The sequence below is a fragment of the Gadus macrocephalus genome, chromosome 16 (genome assembly GCF_031168955.1).
Source record: "Gadus macrocephalus chromosome 16, ASM3116895v1".
Lineage (NCBI taxonomy): Eukaryota > Metazoa > Chordata > Actinopteri > Gadiformes > Gadidae > Gadus > Gadus macrocephalus.
This window is the reverse complement of record NC_082397.1, coordinates 876,460-899,315: the sequence shown is the minus strand read 5'-3', so window position 1 is coordinate 899,315 and position 22,856 is coordinate 876,460. Positions and strand designations below refer to the sequence as shown.

The following is a 22,856-nucleotide window of genomic DNA, read 5'->3' as shown; positions in this document are numbered from 1 at the left end:
AATATGTTAAATGTATTTCTAATTTTGCGTTAGTGCAATAGGAATGTATACATAACTGATACACCCACCGAAAAAAAAATAAAAAATTAAAGAAAATTAGTTTTTTTTTGTTTATATTTATATTATCCAGATTCCGAAATCCTCCGCCCCTTATCGTTAAGGAAGGCTCTGATTGGTCGTGAGTGGAGAGCTCCGGCTGGGATTGGTCGCTATTGTATAGTTTAAATTAAGGCCCGCCTCCCCAGGCGAGTGTCAGATTTCACGGTTTTTCTCCGCAGCTGAACTTCATCACAAAGTCCTCCATTATCCTTATCATTATCAACAGCACTGTGTTCGACTGTGTTTGGTTTTATTCTATCGGCTTTTTTAAATAGTTTATCTGGAGGTTGAAAAACACTTCGTAAGTGTTGTTTTAATAAAAGTATTACAGACTACTACCGGTGCGCCATGGCAGACCAAGCCGAGCACGGAGCGCCTCCCCCGGCCGCCGCCCGGCCCAGGAGACCCGCTCACAACACCAACCCCAACCTACGACGGAGAAGTCGACAAAGTCAACCGAAACGGGCGTCTAATCGGGTACAATTGTAGTTGTCGTGCTGATACAACACAGCGTCATTACTTCCACTGTTGATTGTGTTTGTGTTCATAGGCCTCTAAAGAGACCCACCCATCAAATTAAACCCACATCCGACGCATGAACCAGCCAGCCATATAATAACATTGTGTGTGTGTGTGTGTGTGTGTGTGTGTGTGTGTGTGTGTGTGTGTGTGTGTGTGTGTGTGTGTGTGTGTGTGTGTGTGTGTGTGTGTGTGTGTAGGTGCTCTTAGAGAAGGTGTTGGGCATCACCTTGGCCAATGGCAGCAGTCTGGCGTGTGACCCCTCCTCCGGTCTGGTGGCCTACCCTGCTGGGTGAGTTATGTTCCTCCACCCTGGGGTCCTCCACCACCTTAAGCCCTCCATCCTGGGGTCGCAGGAGTTCTACACCCTCCTCAATCTAGGGTCCTGCAGCCTAGGTTCTACTCTGCAGGGTGAGTTATGGGTCCTGCAGCCTAGGTTCTACTCTGCAGGGTGACTTATAGGTCATGCAGCCTAGGTTCTACTCTGCAGGGTGAGTTATAGGTTCTGCAGCCTAGGTTCTACTCTGCAGGGTGAGTTATAGGTTCTGCAGCCTAGGTTCTACTCTGCAGGGTGAGTTATAGGTTCTGCAGCCTAGGTTCTACTCTGCAGGGTGAGTTATAGGTTCTGCAGCCTAGGTTCTACTCTGCAGGGTGAGTTATAGGTTCTGCAGCCTATGTTCTACTCTGCAGTGTGAGTTATAGGTTCTGCAGCCTAGGTTCTACTCTGCAGTGTGAGTTATAGGTTCTGCAGCCTAGGTTATACTCTGCAGTGTGAGTTATAGGTTCTGCAGCCTAGGTTCTACTCTGCAGGGTGAGTTATAGGTTCTGCAGCCTAGGTTCTACTCTGCAGGGTGAGTTAGAGGTTCTGCAGCCTAGGTTCTACTCTGCAGGGTGAGTTATAGGTTCTGCAGCCTAGGTTCTACTCTGCAGGGTGAGTTATAGGTCCTTCACCCTAGGGTTCAACCTAGAGCAAACGATGAGAATGTAACAATGGAGGGGTTGCACCGTGTTTGTTTGTTTATAAATATATGGCCTTTGGGGCCCCCAACATATGTGATCATTAGTCGTGTTTCTATTGCATGGCTGATGGCAGCGGGGCCAGTAATGGGTCTCTCTGTGTCTCTGGGGGGGCTCTCTGTGTTCAGATGCGTCATCGTGCTCCTTCATCCTGCGAAGAATAAACAGAGTCACATCATCAACTCATGCAGGTCAGTGTGTCTCCTCCCTATACTCCTTATCCTTATCTAAAACACTGTCATCCTTTAGAGGAGGCTCCAATACCTCACCATCTAATGCAGTATTCTCCTTTAGATGAAGCTTCAATTCCTCACTATCTAATACACTTCCTCCTTTAGAAGAGGCTTATATTCCTCACTGTCTAATACACTGTCCTACTTTAAGAGAGGCTTCTCACCAAGGGTTTTAGAAGCTGTCTCTAGATCATTGGTTCTCAAAGTGCGGCCCGCGGGCCAATGGCGGCCCGCGGAATCATTCCTGGCGGCCCGCAATGACATACATAATTATGTGTAAGTTATAAAATAAAAAAAAATTAAATATTAAATAAATATTAAAAAAATACAATATTAATTTAAACAAATATAAATAAATATAAAGAGAAAATTCGACTCTCTCTAGCTTTCAATTAAATCCTTTTACATTTTTTAGTTTTAATCCGGCTGTACATTACTTTGAAAGGGTGAACCTCAGTTTCATGATTTAGACCTCACTTGACCTCACTCCCAGAGGTCCACGGTGCAATGTTTTTTTTCACCACTGGGATGCTGACGGCGTTTCCCGCCAACATTTTTTTTCCTTTGGCGGCCCTCAGTCAAATTTTGGGTTCCTAAATTGGCCCTCAGTTGTCAAAACTTTGAGAACCCCTGCTCTAGATGAACCGGTAGGTCTTCAGATGGAGGTTATGGTTGGCTCAATTGGGGATTGTGTGTGTAGATGGATAGAAAAATACTTTATTGATCCCCAGGGGGAAATTCTTAGTCACAGGTGCTTGAACACGCATACTAAATAAACAAGCTGATAAAATAAAATATCCACATGGCTGATATGGACGATAAAGTGTATGAAATATGAAAGATATGCTTTGGAGAATGTGTGACAAGATAGTAGTGCAAACAAGTACGTACAGAAGCCTGCATTAAATATGAACACTAAAAAGGACGAGGGCAAGCATATTAATAATTAAAATGTAAAGCAGTGCAAGGATAAAGTTGAAGGAAAGTGTGTGTGTGTGTGTGTGTGTGTGTGTGTGTGTGTGTGTGTGTGTGTGTGTGTGTGTGTGTGTGTGTGTGTGTGTGTGTGTGTGTGTGTGTGTGTGTGTGTGTGTGTGTGTGTGTGTGTGTGTGTGTGTGTGTGTGTGTGTGGTGTGTGTGCAGGAAGACGGTGTCATCGTTGGCCTTCTCTCCGGATGGGAAGTACCTGGTGTCCGGTGAGGTAAGAAACCCTACCCTCTCATTGGCTGGTTTTGGTCACCTGGTCAGCAGCAGCATCAGGACCTCCTTTGTGTGTGTGCAGAGTGGCCACATGCCGTGTGTGCGCGTGTGGGACGTGTGTGAGCGCTCCCAGCTGGCGGAGGTCCAGAGCCACAAGTATGGCGTGGCCTGCGTGGCCTTCTCCCCAAGCTCCGCCTACATCGTCTCCGTCGGTTACCAGCACGACATGACCGTCAGCGTGTGGGAGTGGAAGGTACACACGCACACAATAAACAAAGTGCACGTTGTAAAGTGCACCTAGGCTCATTGCATCATGATAAGAGACATGATGAAAAGATCGTGTGTGTGTGTGTGTGTGTGTGTGTGTGTGTGTGTGTGTGTGTGTGTGTGTGTGTGTGTGTGTGTGTGTGTGTGTGTGTGTGTGTGTGTGTGTGTGTGTGTGTGTGTGTGTGTGTGTGTGTGTGTGTGTGTGTGTGTGTGTGTGTGTGTGTGTAGAAGGGCACGGTGATAGCCTCTAACAAGGTGTCCAGTGGTGTGGCGGCCGTCTCCTTCTCTGAGGACAGCAGCTCCTTCGTCACCGCGGGGAAACGACACGTCAAGTTCTGGAACCTGGACGCCTCTAGAGAACGCAGGGTGAGACGGACGGACGGACGGACGGACGGACGGACGGACGGACGGACGCTAACGCACACACCCCCCCCCCCCCCCCATCGCGACCCCCAGCAGTGGGGCTCCGATCATCAACCGTCTGACCTGTGATTGGCTCATCCCCTGTGCAGGTGAACAGCACGGTGCCCCTGATTGGGCGGTCCGGGCTCCTGGGGGACTTCAAGGGCAGCGTGTTCTGCGGCGTGGCGTGCGGGCGGGGCGCGGCGGCGGACAACACGTACGCCGTCACCAGCGGGGGGCTGCTCTGTCTGTTCAACAAGAGCCGCGACCTGGAGGCATGGGTGCACCTCAAGGTGTGTGTGTGTGTGTGTGTGTGTGTGTGTGTGTGTGTGTGTGTGTGTGTGTGTGTGTGTGTGTGTGTGTGTGTGTGTGTGTGTGTGTGTGTGTGTGTGTGTGTGTGTGTGTGTGTGTGTGTGTGTGTGTGTGTGTGTGTGTTTTAGCTCTTTATGTTCAGTCCTGTAACGGTGCTCCTCTGTCCTCCGCTGGTCCCCCCCCGTCCCCCCCGGTCTCCCCCCTGGTCCCCCCCCCTCCCCTCTGGTCCCCAGACGGCGTCGGCCCGCTGCCTGGCGGTCTCTGAGTCCTTCGTGTTCTGCGGCTGCTCTGACGGGACGGTGCGCGTCTTCAGCCCCCTCAACCTGCAGTTCATCTCCAGTCTGCCCCGACCCCACCGCCTGGGGGTCCAGCTCCAGTACCAGGGGTTAGTACCTACAGGACTAACCCCTGGTACTAGTACTGTAGGTACTAGTACCAGGGGTTAGTACCTACAGCACTAGTACCACCAGGGGTTAGTACCTACAGGACTAACCCCTGGTACTAGTACTGTAGGTACTAGTACCAGGGGTTAGTACCTACAGCACTAGTACCACCAGGGGTTAGTACCTAGAGGACTAACCCCTGGTACTAGTACTGTAGGTACTAGTACCAGGGGTTAGTACCTACAGGACTAACCCCTGGTACTAGTACTGTAGGTACTAGTACCAGGGGTTAGTACCTACAGCACTAGTACCACCAGGGGTTAGTACCTACAGGACTAACCCCTGGTACTAGTACTGTAGGTACTAGTACCAGGGGTTAGTACCTACAGGACTAACCCCTGGTACTAGTACTGTAGGTACTAGTACCAGGGGTTAGTACCTACAGCACTAGTACCACCAGGGGTTAGTACCTACAGGACTAACCCCTGGTACTAGTACTGTAGGTACTAGTACCAGGGGTTAGTACCTACAGCACTAGTACCACCAGGGGTTAGTACCTACAGGACTAACCCCTGGTACTAGTACTGTAGGTACTAGTACCAGGGGTTAGTACCTACAGCACTAGTACCACCAGGGGTTAGTACCTACAGCACTAGTACCACCAGGGGTTAGTACCTACAGGACTAACCCCTGGTACTAGTACTGTAGGTACTAGTACCACCAGGGGTTAGTACCTACAGCACTAGTACCACCAGGGGTCAGTACCTACAGCACTAGTACCACCAGGGGTCAGTACCTACAGCACTAGTACCACCAGGGGTCAGTACCTACAGCACTAGTACCACCAGGGGTTAGTACCTACAGCACTAGTACCACCAGGGGTCAGTACCTACAGCACTAGTACCACCAGGGGTTAGTACCTACAGCACTAGTACCACCAGGGGTTAGTACCTACAGCACTAGTACCACCAGGGGTTAGTACCTAGAGGACTAACCCCTGGTACTAGTACTGTAGGTACTAGTACCAGGGGTTAGTACCTACAGCACTAGTACCACCAGGGGTTAGTACCTACAGCACTAGTACCACCAGGGGTTAGTACCTACAGGACTAACCCCTGGTACTAGTACTGTAGGTACTAGTACCACCAGGGGTCAGTACCTACAGCACTAGTACCACCAGGGGTTAGTACCTACAGCACTAGTACCACCAGGGGTTAGTACCTACAGCACTAGTACCACCAGGGGTCAGTACCTACAGCACTAGTACCACCAGGGGTTAGTACCTACAGCACTAGTACCACCAGGGGTTAGTACCTACAGCACTAGTACCACCAGGGGTTAGTACCTACAGCACTAGTACCACCAGGGGTTAGTACCTACAGCACTAGTACCACCAGGGGTCAGTACCTACAGCACTAGTACCACCAGGGGTCAGTACCTACAGCACTAGTACCACCAGGGGTCAGTACCTACAGCACTAGTACCACCAGGGGTCAGTACCTACAGCACTAGTACCACCAGGGGTCAGTACCTACAGCACTAGTACCACCAGGGGTCAGTACCTACAGCACTAGTACCACCAGGGGTCAGTACCTACAGCACTAGTACCACCAGGGGTCAGTACCTACAGCACTAGTACCACCAGGGGTCAGTACCTACAGCACTAGTACCACCAGGGGTCAGTACCTACAGCACTAGTACCACCAGGGGTCAGTACCTACAGCACTAGTACCACCAGGGGTCAGTACCTACAGCACTAGTACCACCAGGGGTTAGTACCTACAGCACTAGTACCACCAGGGGTTAGTACCCTACAGGACGAGTTGTACCAGGGATTAGTACCCTACACCCTATTATAAGGTTCTTCTGCTTGGGTTCCCTACAGGACGGAGTCCCCTGATTGGCCCAGCCAGCCGGTGTACCCGGACACCGCGGGGGTGACCTTTGACCCCCGGGCGGGTCAGCTGACCTGTGTGTATAACGACCACAGTGTGTACGTGTGGGATGTGCAGAACATCCTCAACCCTACCAAGATGTACTCGGCCCTGTACCACAGCGGCTGTGTCTGGAGCGCAGAGGTACTGCAGTAGTGTTGTAGTACTACAGTAGTATTATACTAGTACTATACTCTGGTCGATATACTCTACTGTACGCTGGAGCACAGAGGTACTGCAGTAGTGGTATATGAGTACTATACTCTGGTAGATATACTCTGGTAGATATAACACTACTACTACAGTACTTGAATAATTACTGTTATACAAGTACTGTAGTAGTAGTGTGACTTGAGTACTATAATAAGCGAGTCTAGTAGATACACTCTGTACTGTGGAGTGCTCAGGTATTACTTCTGTTATGCGAAATTGTAAAACTCGTATGAGTACTTGAATGGTACTGCTCTAGGGGATGTAAGCTCTCTGATTGGCCGGTTCTCCAGGTGTATCCTGAGGTGGAGGGAGGCCTGCTTCCCGCCTCGTCCTTCCTCACCTGTTCCTCCGACAACACCATCAGGGTGTGGCTCCCGGACGGGCCCCCAGGGCCGGCCCCCGATCCCCGAACTGGGGGGGCCCCGGCCCCCGCTAACCGCTACAGCAAGGTAACCTCCTGTCCTTACAACCAGCACTACCAACCTGTACTACACCACGTACCGGACTAGTACTGTTTACACCACGTACCGTACTAGTACTGTTTACACCACGTACCGGACTAGTACTGTTTACACCATGTACCGGACTAGTACTGTTTACACCACGTACCGGACTAGTAATGTTTACACCACGTACCGGACTAGTGCTGCTTACACCATGTACCGGACTAGTACTGTTTACACCATGTACCGGACTAGTGCTGTTTACACCATGTACCGGACTAGTGCTGTTTACACCATGTACCGGACTAGTACTGTTTACACCACGTACCGGACTAGTACTGTTTACACCACGTACCGGACTAGTACTGTTTACACCACGTACCGGACTAGTACTGTTTACACCACGTACCGGACTAGTACTGTTTACACCACGTACCGGACTCGTACTGTTTACACCACGTACCGGACTAGTACTGTTTACACCACGTACCGGACTAGTACTGTTTACACCACGTACCGGACTAGTACTGTTTACACCACGTACCGGACTAGTGCTGTTTACACCACGTACCGGACTAGTACTGTTTACACCACGTACCGGACTAGTACTGTTTACACCACGTACCGGACTAGTACTGTTTACACCACGTACCGGACTAGTACTGTTTACACCACGTACCGGACTAGTACTGTTTACACCACGTACCGGACTAGTACTGTTTACACCACGTACCGGACTAGTACTGTTTACACCATGTTCCAGACTAGTACTGTTTACACCATGTTAAGTACTAGTACTGTTTACACCGTGTACCAGACGCTAGTACTGTTTACACGAGTGGTTCCCAAACTGGGGGGAACCACTATGGGTGAGGCTGGTGTAGTAACACTAAGGTGAGGGTGTTGTAGTAACACTAAGGTGAGGGTGGTGTAGTAACACTAAGGTGAGGCTGGGGTAGTAACACTAAGGTGAGGCTGGTGTAGCAGCACTAAGGTGAGGCTGGTGTAGCAGCACTAAGGTGAGGGTGGTGTAGCAGCACTAAGGCGAGGGTGGTGTAGCAGCACTAAGGCGAGGGTGGTGTAGTAACACTAAGGCGACGGTGGTGTAGCAGCACTAAGGCGAGGGTGGTGTGTTTCAGGACTTGGTGCGGGTGGTGTACGTGGGAGACGACACTCAGCACCTGCAGGACGCCGCCGGGGCTGATGGGAAATCAGGCGTCCGGGTCCTCGGAGTCAGCCCTGATGGACGCCACATCGCCGCCGGCGACCGCAACGGAAATCTGCGGTGTGTGTGTGTGTGTGTGTGTGTGTGTGTGTGTGTGTAACATATACTGCGTGTGTGTCTGTGTGTGTAACGTATACTGTGTGTGTCTGTGTGACGTATATTGTGTGTGTGTGTGTGTTATTGTGTGTGATTTTCAATTTGCTCAGCGAGTCACTCTGGGAAAAAGCAATATACTCGTGTATATTCTGGACCTCCCCCTGGCCCAGAACATTAACCAATCACATCGATGTATCAATATAGGCGGGCCAAAAGCGTTGCTGTTTTACCGACCGGATACGGCCGGAGTCTTATCTATTGGTTAGCTCCACTGTCTGGATACGTCGCCCCTGGTATTCTTCTGATATTTTCAAATGCATGCTTGGTGCCGCCCCTCGAGTTGGGCCATTTTCATTACTCGTTGCCAGACCCCTCAGCTTTCTAGATGTGGTTCTGGATTTCCAGGCTAAGCCCCCCTCAATTTACATCATAAAAATGAAACAATGATGATAACAAATGTTACAATGTCATAATTAAAAAACATGAACATTTACTGAGCCGTCTGTAAATCATGAAAGAAAAAAAGAAAACGTCCGATGCCGGAAAAAAATCGGGCGATTCTGATGCACGTAAAAACCGCAAATATCGGCCGATTATATCAGCCGGGCGATATATCGGTCGATCGCTAGTATACTGTGTGTGTGTGTGTTACGTACTGTATACTGTGTGTGTGTGTGTTACGTACTGTATACTGTGTGTGTGTGTGTTATGTATACTTTGTGTGTGTGTAACGTTTATTGTGTGTGTATTTATAACGTGTACTGTGTGTGTGTGTTTGCAGTGTGTTTGGTGGGCGGACCCTGGAGGAGCTGGTGCAGATCGAGGCTCACGACTCGGAGGTGTTGTGTTTGGAGTTCTCACCTGCTGATACAGGTGAGCTTCCTGCCTAGGCTCCTCCCCCTCTCTCTTACCTGCTGATACAGGTGAGCTTCCTGCCTAGGCTCCTCCCCCTCTCTCTCACCCGCTAATACAGGTGAGCTTCCTGCCTAGGCTCCTCCCCCTCTCTCTCACCCGCTGATACAGGTGAGCTTCCTGCCTAGGCTCCTCCCCCTCTCTCTTACCTGCTGATACAGGTGAGCTTCCTGCCTAGGCTCCTCCCCCTCTCTCTCACCCGCTAATACAGGTGAGCTTCCTGCCTAGGCTCCTCCCCCTCTCTCTCACCTGCTGATACAGGTGAGCTTCCTGCCTAGGCTCCTCCCCCTCTCTCTCTCACCCGCTGATACAGGTGAGCTTCCTGCCTAGGCTCCTCCCCCTCTCTCTCACCCGCTGATACAGGTGAGCTTCCGGCCTAGGCTCCTCCCCCTCTCTCTCACCCGCTGATACAGGTGAGCTTCCTTCCTAGGCTCCTCCCCCTCTCTCACCCGCTGATACAGGTGAATTTCCTGCCTAGGCTCCTCCCCCTCTCACCCGCTGATACAAGTGAGCTTCCTGCCTAGGCTCCTCCCCCTCTCTCACCCGCTGATACAGGGGAGCTTCCTGCCTAGATGATGGTGTGGTGATGAAGATGGTGTGGTGGTGATGATGAAGACCGTATGATGATGAAGACCGTACGATGGTGAGGGTAATGATGATGAAGACTTGGTGTCTCCAGGTGTGAAGCTTCTGGCCTCGGCCAGCAGAGACCGTCTGATCCACGTCTTCAACCTGGAGAACAACTTCAGCCTGCAGCAAAGCCTCTACGACCACTCTGGTTCCATCACCGCCATCAAGTTCACTGGTAATACCGCCACACAATAGATACTGTATAGTATACTAGATATCCTGTATACTAGATACTACTGCACCATCACACTGGTAATACCGCCACACAATAGATACTGTATAGTATACTAGATATCCTGTATACTAGATACTACTGCACCATCACACTGGTAATACCGCCACACAATAGATACTGTATAGTATACTAGATATCCTGTATACTAGATACTACTGCACCATCACGCCATCAAGGTCACTGGTAATCCTACCACACAATCGATACTGTATAGTATACTAGATATACTGTATACTAGATACTACTGCACCATCACGCCATCAAGGTCACTGGTAATACTACCACACAATAGATACTGTATAGTATACTAGATATCCTGTATACTAGATACTACTGCACCATCACGCCATCAAGGTCACTGGTAATACTACCACACAATAGATACTGTATAGTATACTAGATATCCTGTATACTAGATAATACTGCACCATCACGCCATCAAGTTCACTGGTAATACTACCACACAATAGATACTGTATAGTATACTAGATATACTGTATACTAGATACTACTGCACCATCACGCCATCAAGTTCACTGGTAATACTACCACACAATAGATACTGTTTACTATATACTGGATACTAGATACTACTGCGCCTCTACCACCACTCACCTACATCAACGCCATCAGGTTCACTGGTACTGCTACTTCTACTTTATTACTATATCCTAGCCATACTTCCTGTGTTGTAGGTCCTACTTCCTGGATTGTCGTAGCTGTTTCCTGTGTTGTAGATTCTTCTTCCTGGATTGTAGTAGCTGTTTCCTGTGTTGTAGATTCTTCTTCCTGTGTTGTAGGTCCTACTTCCTGTGTTAGTAGGTCCTACTTCCTGGATGTAGTAGCTGTTTCCTGGGTTGTAGTTTCTTCTTCCTGTGTTGTAGGTCCTACTTCCTGTGTTGTAGGTCCTACTTCCTATCTTGTAGGTCCTACTTCCTGTCTTGTAGGTCCTACTTCCTGTGTTGTAGTAGCCGTTTCCTGTGTTGTAGGTCCTACTTCCTGTGTTGCAGATTCTTCTTCCTGTGTTCTAGGTCCAACTTCCTGTGCTCCGAGTGCAGCGGTCAGCCTGGTGAGCTGTGGAGCCGATAAGAGCATCTACTTCCGCCGGGCGGAGCAGGTGGGTCTACTTCCTCTGGGGTTAGTACCTGTGGGTCTACTTCCTCTGGGGTTAGTACCTGTGGGTCTACTTCCTCTGGGGTGAGTACCTGTGGGTCTACTTCCTCTGGGGTTAGTACCTGTGGGTCTACTTCCTCTGGGGTTAGTACCTGTGGGTCTACTTCCTCTGGGGTTAGTACCTGTGGGTCTACTTCCTCTGGGGTTAGTACCTGTGGGTCTACTTCCTCTGGGGTGAGTACCTGTGGGGTGAGGAGAGGGTGTCTCCCCCGCCCCCCCCCGGTCCTGATGGTCTACCCCCCCCCGGTCCTGATGGTCTACCCCCCCGGTCCTGATGGTCTACCCCCCCCCCCCCCCCCCCCCCTGGTCCTGATGGTCTACCCCCCCTCCCTGCAGACAGCGGAGGGCGTGGTGTTCTCCAGGAGCCACCACGTGGTGGAGAAGACCACGCTGTACGACATGGACCTGGACCCGTCCCGCCGCCACGCCGCCGTCGCCTGCCAGGACCGCAACATCCGGTGGGGCTGCTGCACGCGCCGGGTTCTAGGGGAGGGTCCTGGTTCTGATGCTGTGTTCTGTGTGGTTCTACTGGTTCTGTGTTGTTCTAGTGGAGTGTGTTGGCGGTTCTGTGTGGTTGGAGTGTGTTGGTGGTTCTGTGTGCTTCTAGTGTACTGTGTTCGAGGTTCTCGCTTTGGTTCTGAAGGAGCTGGTTGTTCTCCTCAGGATCTACGAGGTGGAGACGGGGAAGCTCCAGAGGTGTCTGAAGGGCTTCTCGAGTGACGATGGAGCCGTGCTGAAGGTAGGGAGCAGACTGACTCCTAGCTCTGGATGAGAACGTTCTCCGGTGAGGAGATAGGAAGCAGACTGACTCCTGGCTCTGGAGGAGAACGTTCTCCGGTGAGGAGGTAGGAAGCAGACTGACTCCTGGCTCTGGAGGAGAACATTCTCCGGTGAGGAGGTAGGAAGCAGACTGACTCCTGGCTCTGGATGAGAACGATCTCCGGTGAGGAGACAGGAAGCAGACTGACTCCTGGCTCTGGATGAGAAAGTTCTCCGGTGAGGAGATAGGAAGCAGACTGACTCCTGGCTCTGGAGGAGAACGTTCTCCGGTGAGGAGATAGGAAGCAGACTGACTCCTGGCTCTGGATGAGAACGTTCTCCGGTGAGGAGATAGGAAACAGACTGACTCCTGGCTCTGGATGAGAACGTTCTCCGGTGAGGAGACAGGAAGCAGACTGAGTCCTGGCTCTGGAGGAGAACGTTCTCCGGTGAGGAGACAGGAAGCAGACTGAGTCCTGGCTCTGGAGGAGAACGTTCTCCGGTGAGGAGACAGGAAGCAGACTGAGTCCTGGCTCTGGAGGAGAACGTTCTCCGGTGAGGAGGTAGGAAGCAGACTGACTCCTGGCTCTGGAGGAGAACGTTCTCCGGTGAGGAGACAGGAAGCAGACTGAGTCCTGGCTCTGGAGGAGAACGTTCTCCGGTGAGGAGGTAGGAAGCAGACTGAGTCCTGGCTCTGGATGAGAACGCTCTCCGGTGGAGCGCTGGTGAGGTCAGCGCCTGTAAGCAGATGTTCTGTTCAGGTGCAGGTGGATCCGTCCGGCTGCTACCTGGCCACCAGCGGCTCCGACCGCAGCATCTCTATCCTGGACTACGAGACCGGGGAGACGGTGGTGACACTGTTCGGACACTCGGGTAAACCCCTGGCCTCTGATCTGATCTGGATATGGGGAAAAAATCATAATCACGATTATTTTGCTCGAAATTCTATTAATCGCCCAGCCCCAACTCCCAGTAGGACCAGGCCGGCCCAGTCTCCTGCTGATGTCCTGTCTTGGTTTCCACAGAGATTGTCACCAGTATGAAGTTCACCCTGGACTGCCGGTACCTGGTCACCGTGTCTGGGGACAGGTGAGCTGCCCTCTGTGCCCTCTGTGCCCCCCAGCTGTGGGCGTCCTCCGGCTCTCTGTGTGTTCCTCACGCTGGGTGTTCTTCCAGCTGTGTGTTCCTGTGGCGCCTGGACTCCCAGATGACCACCACCATGAAGAAGACGCTGGCCCGGCGGAGGCTGGAGGCGGGGCTTATTGTCGACAACAGACCAACCAGCAAGCAGCTCTCCATCAGGTCGGCCCCCCCGACCAAACGCTCCTGTGTTCCTGTGTGAAATGCATGAGCTGTTGAAGACGTCCGTACCGCCTCGGAGGCCGTCTGGTTAGCGGGTGATCTAGAGCGGGGGTGCTTCGGGAGTCTAAAGTAGCTCTGGTCTGTTCCAGGAGGGAGACCTTCGTCGCTCTACCTGCAGGCAAGCTTCCTCTTCCTCCCACCCTGGAGGAGGACACAGAGGCTCCTCCTGAGACCCCCGCCCGCCTGCTGCCCCCAGAGGGTGAGGGACGCTCCTCCACCCGTCAGTGTGTGTTGCTGAGGGTGTAGCCGTGTGCTGACGGTGTTTCTGTCCACAGAGTCGCTGCTCCTCGAGACCAACGGCAAGCTGCCCATGTGGTTCCGCAAGCTGGTGAGTCAGACACTAGTGCTAGGCTAAAAGCCCCATTCTAGGCTAATGCCAGGCTAAAGAGCTCCATGCTAGGCTGAAGAGCACCATGCTATGCTAATGCCAGGCTAAAGAGCACCATGCTAAGCTAAAGAGCACCATGCTATGCTAATGCCAGGCTAAAGAACACCATGCTACGCTAAAGATCAACATGCTAGGCTAAAGAGCACCATGCTAGGCTAAAGAGCATCATGCTAGGCTAAAGAGCACCATGCTAGGCCATTGCCAGGCTAAAGATCAACATGCTAGGCTAAAGAGCACCATGCTAGGCTAATGCTAGGCTAAAGAGCACCATGCTAGGCTAAAGAGCACCATGCTAGGCTAAAGAGCACCATGCTAGGCTAAAGAGCACCATGCTAGGCTAAAGAGCCCCATGCTAGGCTAAAGAGCCCCATGCTAGGCCAATGCCAGGCTAAAGAGCACCATGCTAGGCTAAAGAGCACCATGCTAGGCCGAAGAGCACCATGCTAGGCCGAAGAGCACCATGCTAGGCCGAAGAGCACCATGCTAGGCCGAAGAGCACCATGCTAGGCCGAAGAGCACCATGCTAGGCCGAAGAGCACCATGCTAGGCTGAAGAGTAGTGTAAACGCCGCGGTCCATGGTGATATGACGGAGCGGTGTTGATAGAAAGACCAGATGGAAAAGACGTGCTGAAAATAAATTGTGTGCGTGCAGGAGGGCGGGGCGGGCCTCCAGGTACCTGCGGTCCCACGCGGTCGCTGGGCTCAGCAGGCCTGCCCCCTCACTATCTACAGCCCCCCCGCAGCAAGCCACGCCTCCCCTGACCTGGGGGAGGAGCCAGGGGAGGAGCCGGGGGAGGAGCCGGGGGAGGAGCAGGACGAGGAGGGCCTCTTCCACCCCCAGAGTTTGGACAGCCTGCTGGGCGGCTTGGAGGAGGAGGAGGAGGTGGGCTGACCCCCCCCCACACATTCACATCAGGAGAGCCGAGAGCCAGTGTCACGTTAAAAATGTACCGGGGGCGAAAATTGTACCGGCCCACGTCATCAGTTGTTGACGACTTGACAACTGATTTGATTGGGTTGTCCGTTGCCGGGCAGGTTTCAAAAAACATTCGGCTCATGTTTCCAAAGACGAAATAACATAATACAGATAACGGATCGCTAGATAACACTTGTTTTTACTTTATATTTGTATTGTATTGAATTGTTTAATCGAATTTAGCTAGTAAACTGAGTGTTTAAAGCAGGTTTCAATAACCTGTCTTGTCACGCTCAATGAAGGAGTGCAATGAACGAGAATGAAAGTTCGCGAACGTTCAAGAACCTTCCTCCGTCCTTCGACGCGATCGCCCGTTGCCAGGCAACAGACGATCGCGTCGTCTGTTGCCAGGCAGGTTTGGAATTTGTCAACAACTGATGACGTAGGCCGGTACAATTTTCGCCCCCGGTACAATTTTAACGTGACACCAGCTGTAGCCAGCTCTGTTGTGATTGGTCAGGCTGTAGCCAGCTCTGTTGTGATTGGTCAGGCTGTAGCCAGCTCTGTTGTGATTGGTCAGGCTGTAGCCAGCTCTGTTGTGATTGGTCAGGCTGTAGCCAGCTCTGTTGTGATTGGTCAGGCTGTAGCCAGCTCTGTTGTGAGTGGTCAGGCTGTAGCCAGCTCTGTTGTGAGTGGTCCGGCTGTAGCCAGCTCTGTTGTGATTGGTCAGGCTGTAGCCAGCTCTGTTGTGATTGGTCTGTCCTCTAGGCTGCTGAGGAGCCCTCTGAGCCGATTGGCTGTGCAGGCACTGACATCATGAGCCAAACCTTTGTTTCATCTTCAACCTTTACGGCAGAAGGGTGAGTAACATGGAGCTTGTGAGATACTGCAGGAATACCAGTGAGATACTGCAGCAATACCAGTGAGATACTGCAGCAATACCAGTGAGATACTGCAGCAATACCAGTGAGATACTGCAGCAATACCAGTTAAAGTGTGTGTGTGTGTGTGTGCGCAGGGACTTTGAGGTGCAGGCGGCAGAGCAGCGTGGGGTTCGTCAGGGGGCGGAGCCAGGGGCGGAGCTGAGCCAGGACTCCGCCTACTGCGACGGATCGGCCGGATACCAGCAGGACGGTACGCACGCACGTGTGTGTGTGTGTGTGGATAGGAAGTGATGTATGTGGACAGGAAGTGATGTAAAGCGGTCCCTCCCCCAGACACAGACTCCCTGAGCCAGGCCAGCTCCCTGGGGAGCTCAGGGGTGGAGGAGGAGGAGGTGGAGGAGAACCCCGGCCTGATGAAGACCCACTTTGACACCCTGGCCACGCCCACAGGTCTCTCACTCACCCACTCACTCACTCACCACCATTACTCACTCACTCACCCACTCACTCACTCACCCACTCACCGGTGGTTCTCAGCCTTCTAATGGCTGTGATCCTAACTCCCAACATCGTGGTCCCTAAGCCCAGGTACCTTTTTGAACCTGACCTTTGACCTCTATAGCGCATTTATACCTGACCTTTGGCCTCCGCAGAGCATGTTGAACCTGACCTTTGACCTCTGCAGAGCGTGTTGAACCTGACCGTTGACCTCCGCAGAGCGTGTTGAACCTGACCTTTGACCTCCGCAGAGCGTGTTGAACCTGACCGTTGACCACCGCAGAGTGTGTTGAACCTGACCTTTGACCTCTGCAGAGCGTGTTGAACCTGACCTTTGACCTCTGCAGAGCGTGTTGAACCTGACTGTTGACCACCGCAGAGCGTGTTGAACCTGACCTTTGACCTCCGCAGAGCGTGTTGAACCTGACCTTTGACCTCTGCAGAGCGTGTTGAACTTGACCTTTGACCTCCGCAGAGCGTGTTGAACCTGACCTTTGACCTCCGCAGAGCGTTTCGACACTGACCTGCGGGCGCTGCAGGTGCAGGAGCGGCCGTTCCTCAACCCCCGCCTCAGCATCTCCACGCGCTTCCTGTCGCGCTTCCAGGACCGCCTCCGGTAGGTACTGACCCCCCCTGGGCCCCGCCCCCTGACCCCCTGGGCCCCGTCCCCTGACCCCTTGGCCCCGCCCCCTGACCCCCTTAGATGTTGTGTTGATTCTTGTGTTGTGCTTTCAGAGTCGGCCCCCCGCACTCCCTCCCTCCCCCCATCTCTGAGGAGCCCTGTCGACAGGTAGGTCACATGACCTGCACTCACATGACCTCCTCCTGTCACATGACCAGCCGGTGTCTGTCCCGTGGGTCTGACCGGTGTTCCCCCGTCAGGTGACCCGGCCCCTGCGATCCCTGAGCTCTGCCGAGGAGACCCCGTCGAACCCCCGGAGAGGAGGTGAGCTTTAGAGAAGAGGACTGGGGTACTTTAGAGAGGAGGACTGGGGTACTTTAGAGAGGAGGACTGGGGTACTTTAGAGAGGAGGACTGGGGTACTTTAGAGAGGAGGACTGGGGTACTTTAGAGAGGAGGACTGGGGTACTTTAGAGAGGAGGACTGGGGTACTTTAGAGAGGAGGACTGGGGTACTTTAGAGAGGAGGACTGGGGTACTTTAGAGAGGAGGACTGGGGTACTTTAGAGAGCAGTACTGGGGTACTTTAGAGAGGCGGACTGGGGTACTTTAGAGAGGAGGACTGGGGTACTTTAGAGAGGAGGACTGGGGTACTTTAGAGAGGAGGACTGGGGTACTTTAGAGAGGAGGACTGGGGTACTTTAGAGAGGAGGACTGGGGTTCTTTAGAGAGGAGGACTGGGGTACTTCAGAGCAGTGGTTTTCAAACTGTGGGGCGCGCCCCCCCTGGGGGGCGCCAGAGTTCTTCAGGGGGGGCGCGACGTGAGAAAAAAATAAACCCGAAAAAAACCCTGAAAGTCGATGATTCAAATCATCAGTCGTACTTCAACTGTAGAAGTAACATTATAACTAAATCAATTTTCAACCGTTTATCTTCGTGCAAACCATTTAACAAATCTACACACTTGTATCTTCAATAATATCTAAACAGAATTTCGATATCATTTAAAATTTCTTCAGAATCACAGTTTTAGTTTCATACCGCTTCGTTTTCAGCTGTTTTCATTGAAGACGTCAGCCCATTCTGATACACCTACTTCTAGACATCGTAACTCATTCATTTTTCCACCGTTTACCATCGTTCAAACCATTAAACAAATCTACACACTTGTATCTTCAATACTATCGAAACAGAATTTTGATAGCATTTATACTTTTTTCAGAATCACAGTTTTAGTTTCAGACAGGCATCGTTTTCAGTTGCTTACAATAATTTAGGTCACCATAGCAACGCCAGTAAACAAACCCCGCCGAATAGTCGAATCTCTGGACTGAAAAGGCAGATCTGATTAGACAGGGTCCGCGACTAAATCAGAGTCGCGGACCCTGAATGAATCTGTGTAGACTGGCAGTTTACACAGATTAAGATGTTCAAATGTATTTAAAAAAGGTTAAGCTAAAACATGCTTAGATAAAGTTGTTAAATTGTGGGAAGAAATGTGTTTAAAAACGCACAAAGATGTTGTAATGTTTCAGAAATATGTTTAAAATCTTCTGACGTGTTGCTGAAAAAATATGTTTCAAATGTTTCAAAAATATGTTTCCAATGTTTAAAAATTATGATCAGAGATGTTTAAAATGTGTAAAATAATTAAGATAGCTTTCAAAACACAGGTATTTAGAAGAAAAAAAATTGGGGGGGGGGGGGCTCAGCTGAATTTTTTTCTCTGAGGGGGGGCTCACTCTCTCACACTTTGAAAACCCCTGCTTTAGAGAGTAGTACTGGGGTACTTTAGTTTAGTTTTGACAACTGAGGGCCAATTTAGGAACCCAAAATTTGACTGAGGGCCGCCAAAGAAAAAAAAAATAGGCGGGAAACGCTGTCAGCATCCCAGTGGTCAAAAAAAACATTGCACCGTGGACGTCTGGGAGTGAGGTCAAGTGAGGTCTAAATCACGAAACTGAGGTTCACCCTTTCAAAATAATGTGCAGTCGGATTAAAACTAACAAATGTAAAAGGATTTAATTGAAAGCTAGAGAGAGTCACAAATCAATTCGCAAAAAGATTGTTCCTTTTCTATAAAAGGTTCGTGTGGCATAGGATTTCCCCTTGTTAATTTGGTTTGTGTAGAACCGAAAATCTGTTGCTCTCGAAACGTGACGTCACACTTTAGTACTCTTGTCTGTTCAGCCTTCAAAACGATAGCTGCTAAATTGTGAAAAATGCATTAAACTGTAATCAGAAAACGCGGTTATATGCTATAAACCAGGGGTGTCAAACGTACGGCCCGCGGGCCGGATCAGGCCCGCGAACAGGTTTAATCCGGCCCGCGAGATGATTTTGTGAAGTACAGTAATGTAAAAAAAATATATATATAAAAAAAATTATAATTTTTTTTTATAAAAATCCTTCCTAGCATTACATGGATTGCATTGACTGGCACTGATTAATTTGTTGTACATTGAACTACTGGACAATTGTGTGTAACTGGAAGTCGCTTTGGAAAGTAACGTAAAATGATCTGCTATTTTTCAATGAAAGAAACTGCTGTTCTTAATGTGTCCACTAGAAGTTGCAATAGCAATTATGTTAAGCAAGCAAATTTTATACCGGGGCTGAGCAGGGAGCAAGTATAAACAGGTAGTGCAGCTAGCCCGGAGCTACCTTGTCGTTCTGCCTTATACTTCCAACATTATGCGCTTTGGCACTCTCATTGCCCCAAAATGTCTCTGTCAAAAAGACGAAAAGTGGACACAGAGTGCAGAGTTTTCAAGAAAACTCATCGTCCTTTTTATTCACGGAAGTAAATGGGAAATCTGTGTTTGGTGTGCTCACAGCATGTTTAATTTTACATAATTATGCCATATTTTTACCGGTCCGGCCCACTTTGATAGATTATCCTCCATGTGGCCCCTGAGCGAAAATGAGTTTGACACCCCTGCTATAAACCCTATAGTATCTTGGGTATAAAGGCTGGGACGAATTTCAAAGTCCACCTATGTTGAAGTATAGACCGTGGCGATTCCCATTGAAACGAATGGCGCGGTGATTTTCTTCAAAACGAGAGCCGGTAAATTGTGAAAAATGAATTAAACTGTAATCAGACAACGCGGTTATATGCTATAGACCCTAGAGTATCTGTGGAATAAAAGCTGGGAAGAATTTTGAATCATGTACAATGCATAACGTTAGCTCATAGCTGAGTGGACTATACCTCCCGTTGCCAAGTCGTAGCTAAGGTCCGTCCTATTTACTGGAGGAGTGAACAGTTGCATAAGAACCTTACGGGAGGGTAATGATTGGAAAATATCGTGCATTTTGAATGTCCAAATAGCACACCAATAACATTTTCGTCCTGTCTCGTCTCGTCAACGAAAACAAAATGACAGTTCGTCATCGTTTTTATTATCACAGATCTATTTTTAGCTCGTCAACGTCTCATCTTAGTCACGGAAAAAAGGTCGTTGACGAACATTTTTCGTCATATTTTTCGTTAACGAAATTAACACTGTAGTGAGGGTGTTGAGGGCCCTCCCGGACTCCAGGCGAAGACGGACCGGCCTGCTGCCCCATCAGCCCCTGCTCCCCAACCGGTCGCTACGGCGACGCAAAACTCTGGCGGTCATCTACTGCCGAGGAGGGCTGGGAGGTGTGTGGTCGACCGCACCCCAGGGGCAGGCCTAGAGGGCACTGGGGGTGTGGCTAGAGGGCACTGGGGGTGTGGCTAGAGGGCACTGGGGGTGTGGCTTGAGGGCACTGGGGGTGTGGCTAGTGGACCCAAAGGGGGCGTGGCTAGCGGCCACTGGCCGGTACCTGGTGGTGCGATGTCTGAAGGTGGGGTCTGAAGGTGGTGCGATGTCTGAAGGTGGTGCGATGTCTGAAGGTGGGGTCTGAAGGTGGGGTCTGAAGGTGGTGCGATGTCTGAAGGTGGGGTCTGAAGGTGGGGTCTGAAGGTGGTGCGATGTCTGAAGGTGGTGCAGCGGTGACTAGAGCGCAGCGTGTCGTGTCTGACCGCGGGGTTGGTTCGAGGTCCGCTGGGGGCTGGTCTGGGGTTGGATGACCCCCCCTGTGAGCCTGGTGGTTGGTGTCAGAGTGTAACGTGCTCCTCATGTCTTGGTTCCCAGCAGAGCTCCCAGACCGGACCCTGTCCACCAGTCTGCCCAGCGAGGGGCCCAGTGAGGGCGCCCCCCCCGCCCGGCCCTCATCCCCCCGCCTCCCCCTCCCCCCTGCCCCCTCCTCCCCCGTGGAGGAGGAGCTGCAGACTCCCCTCCCCTCCTCTGTGCGCGCCCCCCCCGCTCCCGGCCCCTCCCCCCAGAGGACCCCGTGTCTTGTAGCCGCGGCGTTGCCGCGCCAACGGGCTGTCCTGACCGACAGCGAGGCTCAGAGCAGCGTCTCAGGAGGTCAGGGGGCGGCGGCATCAGCTGACCCCTCCCCGGCCCAGTCCTCCTCCCCCAGGGGGGGTGCCAGCCTACAGGAGGTCCTCTGCACTCCAGCTGAAGGTATGACTCCTCCTCCTCCTCCTCCTCCTCCTCCTCCTCCTCCTCCTCCTCCTCCTCCTCCTCCTCCTCCTCCTCCTCCTCCTCCTCCTCCTCTAGAGGCTGGAGTGCCTGATGCTGCTGCGTTGTGAGAATTGTCCTCCTCTCTGCAGGCCTGGAGCCCCTCAGCCTGGAGCCTTCTCCCAGCCTGGAGGCTTCCCTCAGCCTGGAGCCCTTCAGCCCGGAGCCCCGCAGCCTGGAGCCTCCCCTCAGCCTGGAGCCTCCCCTCAGCCTGGAGCCTCCCCTCAGCCTGGAGCCTCCCCTCAGCCTGGAGCCTCCCCCCAGCCTGGAACCTCTCAGCTTGGAACCTCTCAGCCTGGAGCCTCCCAGCCTGGAGCCCCCGACCCTTGAGCCCCCCAGCCTGGAGCTCTGTCAGCAGGCTGCTCAGGAGTTGCGGCAGGCGGTGCAGCGGGCGCTGAACCTGCAGCGGCAGGTCGGTACGGGTTCAGGGGGCGGGGCCACAGGGTGGGGGCGGGGCCAGGTGTGTGACGTCATGTCCTCTCTCTCTGCAGGTGGCCGGCGTGTGTGCGTCCGAGCGGCGTGCCGCCATGGCGACTGTCCTCGAGGAGGCGCTGGTCTCCGCCCACAACGACCTCGGCGCCGTCTGCGCGTCTGACAGGAAGTGCAGCCCTGACTCCGCCCCTCCGCGACCGGAGGCTGACGATAGGACGATGGAGCTGCTGGAGAGATACTCTGACCTTCTGCTGAACATGACCCGTGGCAAAGTGGAGCAGCAAAGCATCATGGGAGTCGTGGACAACGCTGGGTCGCATTAGCAGCAAAGCATCATGGGAGATGTTGACTCCCGTTGCTCGCAGCAAAGCATCATGGGAGATGTTGACTCCCCTTGCTCGCAGCAAAGCATCATGGGATATGTTGACTTCTCTTGCTCGCAGCAAAGCATCATGGGAGATGTCAACGTTCCTCGTCCTTATGTAAATGTTTTGTATAAAGGTTTTATATTTAAGTATTTAATTAGAGTTTTGTGCAAATATCTGAATTTTCCAATGTTATGGATCATTTTTATACTTTTGGGAGAAATGGAAAACAGGTTTTCAGTTGTCCCCATAGCAACACGTCCTATTATGGGATGTGCTGTGCAGTCAGCTCTGGACACGCCTCGAAAGTCAGTCAGTATTAAAGTTTTAAAGTTTCAGCTTTGCTCTCAGAGTCGGGAATAAAAGCAGCGTTCGAATGACTCGGTCTCCTGTCCTCATTGGCTAACAGGGTTATGATGTCACCAATCTCATTTCCTCACCATTAATGAAAGGATTTGATTTGTAGAAGGACTAGTTAACTACTTAAATCTCTTTTGATTTAAAGTAAGACTTGTTAATTACTTTAAACTAGTTGTACTGCAGTAGGACTTGTTCCCTAGTTTAAACTAGTTGTACTACAGTAGGACTAGTTAACTGGTTTAAACTAGTTGTACTGCAGTAGGACTTGTTAACTAGTTTAAACTAGTTGTACTACAGTAGGACTTGTTAACTAGTTTAAACTAGTTGTACTGCAGTAGGACTTGTTAACTAGTTTAAACTAGTTGTACTACAGTAGGACTAGTTTAAAAGAGGTCAGTTGAAGAAATTGCGTTGATAATTTTGAG

General features: G+C 51.4%; 1 protein-coding gene across 2 annotated transcripts; it reads left to right on the top strand.

The window, feature by feature from the left end:
* The first annotated feature begins 189 nt into the window (after window positions 1–189).
* On the top strand, window positions 190–22,451 carry wdr62 (WD repeat domain 62). 2 transcript variants are annotated; one of them, XM_060074756.1, is made up of 31 exons: window positions 190–576; window positions 819–910; window positions 1,764–1,826; window positions 3,009–3,066; window positions 3,148–3,318; window positions 3,561–3,698; window positions 3,845–4,027; window positions 4,280–4,431; window positions 6,315–6,507; window positions 6,867–7,025; window positions 8,159–8,304; window positions 9,122–9,213; window positions 9,932–10,057; window positions 11,149–11,234; window positions 11,627–11,748; window positions 11,954–12,029; window positions 12,811–12,922; window positions 13,075–13,138; window positions 13,226–13,351; window positions 13,501–13,610; window positions 13,687–13,739; window positions 14,453–14,678; window positions 15,486–15,576; window positions 15,735–15,850; window positions 15,934–16,050; window positions 16,606–16,714; window positions 16,834–16,888; window positions 16,981–17,044; window positions 20,843–21,217; window positions 21,367–21,686; window positions 21,766–22,451. In XM_060074756.1, the coding sequence occupies exons 1-31, from the start codon at window positions 448–450 to the stop codon at window positions 22,027–22,029; spliced, it is 4,188 nt and encodes a 1,395-aa protein (XP_059930739.1). In that variant the 5' UTR covers window positions 190–447; the 3' UTR covers window positions 22,030–22,451. The 2 variants fall into 2 exon arrangements, with proteins under 2 accessions (XP_059930739.1, XP_059930740.1); XM_060074757.1 differs by lacking the exon at window positions 14,453–14,678 and having other exon boundaries at window positions 191–576; window positions 15,485–15,576.
* Window positions 22,452–22,856: the final 405 nt, after the last annotated feature.